Source organism: Asterias amurensis, chromosome 4, assembly GCF_032118995.1.
Source record: "Asterias amurensis chromosome 4, ASM3211899v1".
NCBI classification, from domain to species: Eukaryota; Metazoa; Echinodermata; class Asteroidea; order Forcipulatida; family Asteriidae; genus Asterias; species Asterias amurensis.
Genome location: NC_092651.1, coordinates 4,803,418 through 4,816,450, shown reverse-complemented (window position 1 = coordinate 4,816,450; position 13,033 = coordinate 4,803,418). Strand labels below are relative to the sequence as shown.

At 40.5% G+C, this 13,033-nt stretch overlaps 3 protein-coding genes across 3 annotated transcripts in view; 2 read left to right on the top strand and 1 right to left on the bottom strand.

Moving 5' to 3' along the window:
* Positions 1 to 13,033, top strand: part of LOC139936391 (pericentriolar material 1 protein-like) — a 90,772-nt gene that overhangs the window by 14,223 nt on the left and 63,516 nt on the right. The gene's annotated exons all lie outside the window — the stretch shown is intronic.
* Positions 1,245 to 10,260, bottom strand: LOC139936222 (methyltransferase-like protein 27). Its single transcript, XM_071931003.1, has 7 exons — positions 9,280 to 10,260; positions 6,896 to 7,049; positions 5,744 to 5,904; positions 4,858 to 4,980; positions 3,003 to 3,138; positions 2,199 to 2,294; positions 1,245 to 1,449 (listed from the first exon to the last, which is right to left on the bottom strand). The coding sequence occupies exons 3-7, from the start codon at positions 5,873 to 5,875 to the stop codon at positions 1,265 to 1,267; spliced, it is 672 nt and encodes a 223-aa protein (XP_071787104.1). The 5' UTR covers positions 5,876 to 5,904; positions 6,896 to 7,049; positions 9,280 to 10,260; the 3' UTR covers positions 1,245 to 1,264.
* On the top strand, positions 9,015 to 11,110 carry LOC139936223 (mitochondrial import inner membrane translocase subunit Tim8 B-like). Its single transcript, XM_071931004.1, has 2 exons — positions 9,015 to 9,219; positions 10,934 to 11,110. The coding sequence occupies exons 1-2, from the start codon at positions 9,115 to 9,117 to the stop codon at positions 11,108 to 11,110; spliced, it is 282 nt and encodes a 93-aa protein (XP_071787105.1). The 5' UTR covers positions 9,015 to 9,114.

Sequence of the window (13,033 nt, the reverse complement as noted above, 5' to 3'; positions counted from 1 at the left end):
GTAAAGGTGCCTTGCGGCTTCGCAGATCGCGCTAGTCTTTTTTCGTGCGTGACAATTTGTTAGGGGTGCCGTGTGCGCCTGGACTAAAGGCTTGATATATACAGAAATGAAATTTACTCAACAGGTTTTATTTTCGGAACAAGACAATGTTTATTTTCTTATTAGTGATACGGATTGCCAACTCCCCCCCCCCCAATCTATTTACCCGCTGAATTATGAAGATGCACACCAAATCGTTCTAAACAATTAATTTTTTGAGGGAGCGAGTCTGTGACAGCGCCCTCTTTTGAAACAAACCTTTTCAGATCATATATTTATATATAAGTTCATTTATTTAAATTGTTTATCCCACTGGATGTGGCAAAAATAGCCTTTTGGATACAGACAGGGTACCAGTCGTCTGCATTCAGTGTGCACTGTGTGTTATGTACATCTACATGTGACGTGCATGTAAGGGCATTGTCACACGAGGCAACTTTAACAGGCAACTTGCAATGCATGCTACTGGACCACTTTGGCAGGGCACGAGTCTTTTTTCAAACATTGTCTTACGATCAACAAGAAAAATACGTGAACATTGAAATGTGAATGCCTTCCTCTCTTGGAGATTGCCTGGAACTGGTTGCCTGTACATTGCCTCGTGTGACATGGCCCTAATGTTGTTGATATGTTTGGAGGATTTGACTGTGCATCTCCTTGTGAAAAGTGTGTAAGGTGAAAGGTGATTCTGGACGGGGATTGACATTGGTTCAATGGGAGCTCTGTGGCGTATTTATTATTGTTACCTTCTTGTTAACATGGCCAGATTGGGTGTGTATAGGGAGTGCATTCTTAAAATCTTGCTGCATTGTTTCTTGTGCAATTACTTGTATCTGAGTGCCTGCCTTTCGTTACTTGTTTTATATTTGTCGTGCTTTTGTTTAACATGTTGGAGCAATATTATGTCTTATGGGGAGTTCTACAGTTTCTTATATCTTATGTCTCATAAGTGACGGGCCTCGAATGCGTGACGTCAGATGTTCAGGCTCGGCCTGTGCCCAATTTCAAAGAGCTGCTAAGCACAAAAATCTGCTTAGCATGAAGTTTCTTCCTCGATAAAAACAGGATTACCAACCAACAGCTGAATAAGTAACAATGAATATGCAACAAATTGAAATTTGGTTTGTAATCCTGTTTTTAACAAGGAAGAAATTCCATGCTTAGCAAATTATTGTGCTTAGCAGGTCTGTGAAATTGTGCCCTGATGTTGACCTATCGTTGCTCTCTATGTGATCTTGAGAACGGGTACTATTGCTTGTAGTTTCTGCGTGCCATAATATCCGTATTGACACCAGCGTTTCTCTACAAGTTGCCATAGACCCTGTTGAGTAAATGACGTAAAGGAGGCATCAAGTCTGTCTTGCCATTCATCTAGTACCTGGGTGCTAACTGTGAACATGATGAAACCCCCTGAATAAATAAACCAAAGTTTGAAGATCAAGTAAAAAGACAACTTTCAAAATCCTCACGTTCAACAAACAAACAACAACATCAGCAGCAGTTCAGCAGCAGCTATACAGCAACAATAACTGTTCCCAGTCGTGACACTAAAGGCCCGGTCACACAGGCCCCGATAACGAGAACGAAAACGAGAACGATAAAAATACACGCTCGCGATTGGTTGAATTGCTCCACGCAGAATACGCCCACGCTCATTCAACCAATCGAGGGCGTGCATTTTTATCGTTATCGTTTTCGTTCTCTTTATCGGGGCCTGTGTGACCGGGACTTAAGTGTCCTTGACTTCGTCATTGCTTAACCATTGCTTCGTCCTTCGGATGGGACGTAAAGCCGTTGGTCCCATGTGGTGTGCAACTCATGTAACAGAACCCGGTGCACTTATCGAAACGAGAAGGGGGTTCGCCCTGGTGTTCCAGTCTGTGGCTGTTAAGTGCTCCGTAGCACCTAACCCTTATGAGGTGCTACATATAATTAGGTTGCCACTGTTATTGGCTGTAGTGCCCCTTCAAACGTTTCTCATAGAGTTAAAGATCTTTCAATGAAAGTACCCTTTGCAAAATGAAACTGGCCTTGCCTTTTCAAAGATGAAGTTCCAAGCTTGTGTTCAAAATAAGTCTCAAAGACACTTCAATTTAAATGGTGTTTTGCGTTAATATTTATTGTGTTTAAAAAATAACCAAACTATTTTTCATAATTACCTGGTTTTGTGATGCGGATTAGCTCAGGAAAGCACGAATCGGTCACATGACCACAGAGTCCAAAAGATCCGCACATCAATACAGCATCGTAGACATCTGTCCACAAATAAGTTTTAAGAAATATAATGTCAACTTCAAGGCACTAGACACATTAAAGGCAGTGGACACTATTGGTAATTACTCAAAATAGTTATCAGCATAAAACCTTTTCTTGGTGACGAGTAATGGGGGAGAGGTTGGTGGTATAAAACATTGTGAGAAACAGCTCCCTCTGAAGTGCCATAGTTTTGGAGAAAGAAGTATACTTCCACGGATTTGATTTCGAGACCTCAAGTTCTAAACTTGAGGTCTCGAAATCAACCATCTAAATGCACACAACTTCGTGTGACAAGGGTGTTTCCTTCTTTCATTATTATCTCGCAACTTTGATGACCGATTGAGCTCAAATTTTCACAGGTTTGTTATGTTATGCATATGTTGAGATACACCAACTGTGAAGGCTAGTCTTTGACAATTACCAATAGTGTCCACTGCCTTTAAGCAATTGTCAAAGGTCACTATTCTCACTTGGTGTATCCCAACAGTATAATGCATAAAATAACAAATCTTTTTGTAACACATTAATTTACCTACATACCAAATTCCTTGCTTTTGTTACAAAATGATTACATTGTGGGTTGTGCCTCCAAGTAAAATATCACGGAAAGACGTCTTATTATTATAGGGAAACTCGGATGGTCACTTTAAGCTTCCGTAGCCAAGTGTTACACCCTCGGTGCTTGCTTTGTATGTTATTACACTTACCGTTTTGAATCTCAGTCTTATGATCGTCGAGAGTATCACAGATATAATTCGTATAAGCCTGGCGTGTCTTACTTTTATCTAAGGAACGCTGAGACGGATCTAAGGCGTCGATGCAGGTAAAACCTCGCAGTTTTAACTGCAACAGAGAAAGTAATTCAATTCAAAGTAAAGTCATGTTTTATCATGCCTGTATGCTTAGTCCAAGGGCACCAAGGCAATGGCAAGGGGGCGTGGAGGCATCATGCATGTTATAATTGTGTCGGGAGAAGATAACATTAAACATAAACTAGACATATAATTTTTGTTTATTAACACGGTTGAGCGTAACGTGATGACGTAGTTCAAAAACATTGAACCAAAAAGATGAATTTTTCTACAATGTGTCGTTACTTTATAGTCAAAGGCAGTGGACACTATTGGTAACTACTCAAAATAATTATTAGCCTAAAACCTTACTTGGTAACGAGTAATGGGGAGAGGTTGATAGTATAAAACATTGTGAGAAACAGCTCCCTCTGAAGTGACGTAGTTTTCGTCCATTTGTTCAGACAGGGTTTGAATTAACGGCAAATACCAAAAAGAAATCAATTCAGACATGGGGGTATAAGTTCATGGTGAAATTAATATGGAAAAATACGTTTATAAATAATATAAGAGGATGAATGATCAATACTTGACATTGGTTAAAGGCAGCGTGAAAGCAACAGACATAAATGCATCACACCCCTACATAAATTATAAACGAAAGGAAGCTGAGTGGTGGATGTTTTCAGGCAGTGTACAGTTTGTTATAGGCTGACCCACTGACCCAGGTCGCTTCTGGTTGGTTTATGAAGAAAAACCTACGAAACCAAAAACAAGTTGTAAAAGGCCCATTGCAGTTTGCGTGCCTGGCCTCCCACGTTGTGGTCGCGGACAAAAGTCTATATACAGCTTCGCACCATACGGACTACATATACAGAAACATTTTACCTTGAGGCTTTGTTATGGTGGCCCTGAAGGGACACAGCCAGTCGTGAATATTTTCGCGACGTCGTATATTTATTCACGACAAGTCGCGAATATTTTCACGACTAGTCACGAATACTTTCGCGACGTCGTATATTTATTCACGACAAGTCGCGAATATTTTCACGACTAGTCGCGAATATACTTTACGAAAACACTTTGGCAGCCAGTAGTTTCATGGTTTATGAGCTTCCCTTGGCTTTTCACCATTAAACTATGTGACCTTTATTGTGTATAACATTTTAGGGGGTTTTGGTAGGAGAAGTGTTTACATTGACACCACTATTATTCATGCGAACACAATCTGTACGTTGCATATATTTATATTTTCGTGGGTAGAAAATGATAGATTTGTCCCAAAACGTATTTTTGATGGCAGTGTGCGCACGTTATGTATTAATTGTTTTCGTCAAGATTTGTAATAGGCGTTCCGACATAGCAGTCAGAACATCCATTGTTTTTGATAAGATTTGTATTAGGCGTTCCGACATAGCAGTTGGAACAGCTATTGTTTTTGTCAAGATTTCTATAAGGCGTTCCGACATGTAGCAGTCGGAGCAGTGTTTGTTTTTGTAAAGATTTGTGCATAGGCGTTCCGACACCAGTCGGAACATTTATTATTTTTGTTAAAATTTGTACTATATGCGTTTCGACATAGCAGTCGGAACAGCTATTGCTTTTGTTGAGATTTGTACTAGGCGTTCCGACATAGCAGTCGGAACAGCTACTGTTTTTGTTAAGATTTGTACATAGGCGTTCCGACATCAGTCTGAACAGCTATTGTTTTCGTCCAGATTTTTATTATTTTTTTGCTCGTTCAGTTTGAATGTCTAGACCACAATCTTACCTCGGCTCCTATCATCCCAGTGCCAGATGCTGCATCCAAGATTCTGGCTGATTTATCACCAATGATATCAGATGCAATATCTGCCAGTTTCGTTGGGGCAACGTAGCCATGACTTGTCGAATCCTATATAAAGAAATGAACATAACCACTATATTTCGAACATTTTATATATTTTAATATTTAACCGTCAATATTACGAGTCTAAGGAAATGGTGTTTCGAGGAAACGAAATTATTTTTTCGAGTAGATGAAACAGGTCTATGTCATAGGAAGGAATGTTTTTCCTGTTCTTAATTGGTCCGTTTTCCGTCTATATTTGGTTTTTAGTGGTAAAATCATGTGTATATCTACTTGCCAGTTAGATTTTGTTCTTAAGAGAACTTGTCTTGCTTCCGGCCTTTATTCTACAACCGCGGAGTAGATTTTTCGGGTTTTCGGAAGACTTGTCTTTTCTGAAAAGAACTGTCCAAATGAAAAGAACTGTCCAAATTTCATAGCTCTGCTTAGCACACGAATTTGCTTAGCATGAAATTTCTTTCCTTGATAAAAACAGGATTACCAACCAAATTTCCACGTGATTTTCTGGTTAAGCAAACAACAGCTGAGTACCAGTAACAAGCAATATGTAACGAATGGAAATTTGGTTGGTGTTCCTGTTTTTATCAAGAGAGACATTTTTATGCCAAGCAAATTTGTACGTGCTAAGCAGCTCTATGAAATTGGGCCCTGGGCGAAGGTAGACAATCGGCAGGGACTAGCTTTTTCGAGGATCGTTTTTAACTGCACTACACGGAGTGAGTTGGCTCAACGTTTCGACTAGCTTGCTCTATCTAGAGCAAGCTTCTTATCTTTCCTTTTATATATGGGCTTCCTATGCCTCGCTTACCGACTCATAGTTGTCTGCCCAGTCATCGTAAACCTTGAAAAGATCCTTTCCTCCACCAGGGAAACTAAAAATAAGTTTTTTATAACAATGATAGTCCTTCACTGTTCCCGAATCTTCTGGCATTGTTGCCATATTCACTTGGTACACGTTTGTTAGTCACCCTGAAAATGAATGACAATAAAAACTTCGTGGTGTAGAAGTAATAAACAACATCATAATTGCATTTTTAAGAGACATATTCGCTTCGAACAACTGCGGTTATGGAAAAAAGCTATATCTTTGAATCCCCCAATTGGAATATAAGCAGCGTTACTGCGGTATCCCGTCCTTTAGAAATTAACATTTATTTGCATGTGTTAGTTGTAATGTAAATAGCTGCATAGAATTTAAAAAAAGGTTTTTCGCATTTAAAGGGACACGTTGCCTTGGATCGGTCGAGTTGGTCTTTGAAAAGCGTTTGTAACCGTTCGTAATAAAAGGCATATGGTTAGAAAGATGTAGGCCTAATCATATGCATTCTACAACAAACGGTTACATACGCTTTTCAAAGACCAACTCGACCGATCCAAGGCAACGTGTTCCTTTAAAGGCAGTGGACACTATTGGTGATTGTCAAAGACTAGACTTCACAGTTGGTGTATCTCAACTTATGCATAAAATAAAAAACCTGTGAAATTTTGAGCTCAATCGGTCATCGAACTTGCGAGATAATAATGAAAGAAAAAACACCCTTGTCACCTGAAGTTGTGTGCGTTTAGATGGTTGATTTCGAGACCTCAAGTTCTAAACTTAAGGTTTCGAAATCAAATTCGTGGAAAGTTTTGTAAATTGTGCCTTGAAGGGATAGTTTACAAAACTTCCTCCGTGAAATTTACGACACTTTACCTGGCACCCTAGCTGCCATGGTAAAGTCCCGTAAATTGTACTGATATTTTATTTTACAGTGAACGCCTACTCCTATTTATGTTTCACAGAGCTCGGAGTATGCTGAGTACAGTGGTTACACACAGCGGCGAATACGGCCGGTAAAACCAAAATTAATATTAATTTGTTATCCCCGATGCAAATTTCCAACATACATCAAAAGGCTGATATCACCAAAGCCGTTGATAGTTTAGACAAAATCCATGATTTTGTTTTGTTTTAACTTACCGGAATACAGTATACAAAGAGAACTATCAGGTCACTCGTGCAAACTCAGTAGTCAGTTTATCTCGTCAGTTGAACTCGTACTAGTCCGCCCACCCACGCATCCGTGCTGCTTAGATCACGTGATTTCCATAGAACCTTATAAGGTCACCGGCTTCTATAGAAATTTAATAACGGCAAAACTTCACGATAGATATATTTTTTATAAATAGAGTGTCACTTGTATAGAATGTCTGTAGAACTATTTGTTAAGATGATAACTCTATCTATTGACCCGTGCAGTGCAATTAAAGGCCCTTTTTCTATCAGTCTGACCTGTACTGGTAGTCACCATACAATAATATAGAAGTTATACTTTAAGGTATAAACCATAGGCCCCTAGATTTGCGATCGGCCATGCGCGATGACACGCTTAAACTGTAACCGACCCGTAAGGCCAAGGGTGCTTGATTGTTGATGCAGTGCAGATCGGACATTTGGCGTCATCTGCGCATGCGTCGGCTTTGAGGACGGTCGTCCCTCAATTTTTACGACAGTACTTGGGATGAATCTTCGTTGTGCTGAAAACGACAACGTTTAGCTGAACAACCGTCGCAGAACCATCCGTCGTCGAACACGAAAAGTCCCTACTGCCGTGGGCCGGCCGACTCGCCACTCCGTGGCTCGCCATTGTCCTGCCACTTCGTGGCACTAACCACAAACACACCCCACAATCCACCGATTGCTCGGCAACCTGGTTGGCAACCACAGTTTTGCTCTACACAAACTGCGGTAGGCGTGTTGCTCTACCCAACTGTGGTAGGCGTGTTGCTCTACCCAACTGTGGTAGGCGTGTTGCTCTACCCAACTGCGGTAGGCGTGTTGCTCTACCCAACTGTGGTAGGCGTGTTGCTCTACCCAACTGCGGTAGGCGTGTTGCTCTACCCAACTGCGGTAGGCGTGTTGCTCTACCCAACTGCGGTAGGCGTGTTGCTCTACCCAACTGCGGTAGGCGTTCCTTAGACAATACTACTACTTGCCTTTAGGTGTTGTTTACTTAGCATAAGTGGAGTCTTGGCCGGTAATCTGATTTTACTAAACAAGGATTATTTCGCTTAAGCAAAATTTTGTGCTTAAGCTGCTCTATGAAATAGGGCCCTGTGCCCTTATCGGCCGATTTTTTGTTTACTGTACGATTTCCATTTCATAGCGGTGCTAACCGTAAGCCCACGAAAAGGCACGCTTTGTCAAAATGGTATAGAAAACCTTTTCTTGACCAATGCTGATTTCTATAGAGATAATTATATTAAAATAAATGCCTGAAAGTTAATTATATAAGTAAGGAGGAACGAATAAAATTAATTACTAAACCGACTTGATAAAGGAATAACATGCAAGTTATTAAACCTGGTGGTACCGGCATTTTGAGAAAAGAATACAATTAATTTATTTTAATGTATACCTCCTTTATTTTTGTGTTCGTTTTTGCATAGAATTCGTTTAATTTGTTTTAATTGATGAATTCAATTCTTCTGTATTCTAAATTTATTTATTGTTTTTATGAACAACTACACTTTATTTTAATGTACTTTTTTATTGCAAAGTAATTTCATTTAAATTTATTTTTTATATATCAATATAAACCACAAGGGAAACTGACTGGGTAAATTTTGAAATGATTTTGGGGGTTGAACAAAGAATTGACCAGAGTGGGATTCGAACCAACGACCTCCGGCACGTTAATCCGGAGGTCGTTGGTTCGAATCCCACTCTAGTCCATTCTTTGTTCAACCCCGCCCCCCCCCCCCCAAATCAAATTTATTTTTTATGATACATTTTTTGCATTTTTATTGTATTAATCGAAACTGAGGAGTTAAAATGCTGCTCGATTTTTCGTCTGACATCTGTCTACTGTTTTTTTTTTTTTGGCGCCACACCATTAAAATGTCCACTGTCTTAGGTATTTATTAATACAAACTACGATATCACACCACGGACTCCGTACACGTAGTCCGTGGTGTAGGTCATAGGTCAACCACGTGGGCAACTCGTCTCCACTAGGTTCGATCCCACGGTAAAGTATTCGTAATAACATAGCGGTTATGCACTGCACCCTCTCGTGAGAACAAGGTTGAGGCTGCCGCTCAAGATAGAGACTGCATTGGAGTTGTCTTTTTAGACGTGTTCGTAAAACAACTGAGGCTAGATTTACACTTTTTAAGGTTAACTCAAACCTGCTAATAATGTCGTTTGATAACTCTGCATTTGGTGGAGGAGCAGAAGGGGCAGGCGGTGATGCCGAATTGAAAGCCTTTCTGGAAATCGAAGGTCAAAAAGCCAAATTCCAGGTAAGTTACATTTGATTACGTTGCATGTATTTCGTAAAAAAAAAAAAACAAGATTATTACATCATCTTTACTTCATTCATAGTTAGTTGGATTCCGTCTAGTTTGACTCTATTTGCAGACTTTGCAAACCGATTTAATGTTGTTAATTACATGCAGGTCCATCGCACCATGACTACTTCACAAAATCTAATTTACACAAAAGACAAATTGAATTGAACATTGATTGAATGTTGTATTGACGATTGTATTGTAGGCCTACTATCCCGTCTATTGGAGTATTGTAGGTTGAATGATCATGAATATTTAAATCACTTAAAGTTATCCCTTAGTATTTACTTTGCTTGTCCAATGATAGCCTTGATCAAGGCTGTGTACTGTAGACAATTACTCTCGCTAAAACCATAGAGCAAGGATAAACCCAAGCCGCCCAAATGCGATATAATACAACCAGTCCCCCGACTGACTCTAAAAAGAATAGCACACCGCACTCTCTCACGCACCACACAGCGCCTGTACATTGTACATGTACGCAACCCCCCACACACACCGCTATTCCACACAATGCTATCGCCCACAATCCTAGCCTGTGAGCCGTCAGGCTCACAGCCTTGACGATCTTGTAAACCGAGTGGCTTATGTGGTTCATTGTTTTTCTTCGCAAATCCGTGGAAAATGGGGGGGTGAGTGGATATGCAAAGATTTATTTCATGAATAATACATCATTCCTAATGGCCAATCACACACCATTATTGTTGGTCTAGAGGAAATGGATATGAATCATTAATTTACAGCCGTCCAATCAGCTGCACAAAATTTGACCTTTATTTTGACCTTTATAACAGACCGCCCCAATGGGATTCGCGTCGTCATTATATTCAAACATGACCACTTCCAATGGCCAATCAAGAGCCTTTTATTACAAGTAAGGCATGCTCATTACCGTAAACCGCAAGACCCGGAAGTGTACAAGATCGTCAAGGCTGTGAGCCTGACGGCTCACGGGCTAGGATTGGGCGATAGCAGTGTGTGGAATAGCGGACTAGAACTGTGGAAACGAGCGGTTGTGTGCTTCCTTGGGTGAGAGCGCGGGGTGCTATTTAAAGACAGTCGGGGGGGGGGGGCACTGGAACATGATGAGTTGCATTGCATTCGGGCATCGCATTCGGCGGCTGTGGAAACTATTACACAGCCTTGATCAAGGCTAGTCCAATGAAGATATAGGAATAGGATTTTACTTTTGGGGTATATTGTTCGCATGCTACATATTTTATGTAAATAATTGTTTTACATGTTTGTACAACGTACAATATAATAGTATAAATAGTGGTAATTTAGTTTACAATCATGTATTTTGTTACTTGTTTTTAAATAAACAGCGTCCCACTTCAACTCAAAAAAGCAGATACATGTACTTGTTCCCAATTCAAAACACGTCTCAAAAATCTATTTCAGAAACCTTAGTTTTTGAACTCTTGGTTGTCTTGTGTATAAGGTTTATCGCGATTCAGAAACGCAATGCATTGTGGGAAGGAATATGGGGCGGTTTCTTTGCAGTTTCTACGACTCGCGCATGCAACACCTATACCTTTGTGTGGGTTCAACAGCGCCCTCTCTTTATATTTTGATTTGCGATAAACCTTATTGGCGCACTAGAAATGTTCAATATTAATTTTATTATTTATTTATTTTATTTATCTTCACACTTATTTTGTAGAATCAAGTGCACACATTTACTGACGTTTGCTGGGACAAATGTGTAGAGAAGCCCAGCAACAAGCTTGACAGCAAGACAGAAACCTGCCTGGTCAACTGTGTAGAGAGATTTATCGATTCAACGCTAACGATGACTAATAGATTTCAACAACTCATCAGTAAGCAAGCAGGACATTAATAGGATCTATCCCGTAATACGCAGTGGAATCCACATGTCTTAATGCAACAAGCTTCTGGACTTTGACAAAATGGAATTGTCTGGTACCATGTATGCAAGCAAGTACTCACTGATTCGATCAAGATTGGAGAAACCAGGATTTTCATGGATTTGGTTTAACATTTGTACAGCATGACCAGAGTTGTAGCCACGATGGGCGGTGCCGAGTGGACCTGCCCAGAACTGCCAAATTTCACCCATCACTCTGAGCAAAATACACTGTGCTGCCCAGCACAGATTTCCTTCACTTGAACTTCAGCGATGACGGCCCCAAATCTAGAAATGAATAATATTTTTGAACCGCATGCCCTTGGTGGACATAATTAGATTATTGAGCCCACCTTTAAAAACGGTCCAGCTACAACACTGAGTATGACATGCCATTCTGCCTGTACCAGACTTGTACATATCTGCAGACGGATCCTACACACACAAGTGGATGAGTAGACTTGTGGACAAGTCGTTAATGGTCTCCCGTGGTGAGATAGTCGAGTTGTGGCGGTGCTCTCGCGAGATCATTGCTCTCGCGCGCGAACTGCTGGTTGCCGACTTCTACTCCCCGTTAAATGGGACCGTAGTCGTGAGAGCAGTAGTCTCGCGGGGCCAGCAGTCTCGTGAGAATACCGTGGGAGTTGCGGGGAGATTCGGAACGCTATCACCTTGACAGACATTTAACGACTTGTCCACAAGTCTAGTGGATGAGTGATATTTTATCAAGAATATTTCAGGCCTGGAATTTCATCTTTGAAAGGGCAAGGCCATTTTCGTTTTACAAAGGGTGCATACATTGGAAAATCTTAACGCCAAAGGAAAACTTTTGAAGGGGCACCAAGGCCATGATTAGGGGCAATGGGGGCCATTGACTCCATGTCCAGCGTGTAATTCCAGGCGTGATATTTGCAACAATTACTATGTCTGATATCATACAGGTATATCAGAGGCTACTAGCCAGCCTCATTGCCTTATAAAGGCGCTGGACTTTATTGGTAACTACCAGGGCTGTATGCTTCGTTTTTAAAAGGGCAAGGGCACCAAGGCATTTTCTCTTTGGCAAAGGGCACCCTATGAGGAAATTGTAAATTTCTACTGGAGCATTTCAAGGGCACCAAGGCAATGACAATGGGCAACGGAGGCAATCGCCTCCGTTGCCTCCGTTAAGTATCAGGCCTGAACTACCCAAAATAATTATTAGCATTAAACCTAGTTTTTGAGACCAAAGTAATTTCTCGATAAAATTTATGAATTTGATTTCGAGACCTCAGAATTTGATTTTGAGGTCGCGAAATCAAGCATCTGAAAGCACACAACTTTGTGTGACAAGGGTGTTTTTTCTTCCATTTATCTCGCAACTCCAACGACCAGTTGAGTTCAAATTTGCACAAGTTTGTTCTTTTGTGCATAATGTTGAGATACACAAAGTGAGAAGACTGGTCTTTGACAGTTACCAAATCGTCCAGTGTCCTTAACAGAAATGGCATTTTCTCGGGCCCTTCCACAACATAATATACAATTTGAGATATGCAATACTGGCTGTATATTGTGAAATGAAGGTGCTGTTATTTACATTGTAAACCAAGGACGCTGTGTTTCAAACAACATTTTTATCTTTCTTGATAGTTTCACCAATTCCAGAATATTACTTTAATACAACATTTTTGTTTTTACTGTTTCAGAACAATAACATGATAACTCCAAACTCTCTCTAATGACATTATATTAAATTTGTTTTTTACATATTTTACAACTTCTAGCTGTTGACAACCAAAGTGATGGGAATAGGCAATGTCTAAAGGCCTGGATCCACTGCAGCGAGAACGATAACGATAACGACGCCAAGAGAACGCATTCTATTGGTTGAATGAGCGTGTGCGTATTCTGCGTGGA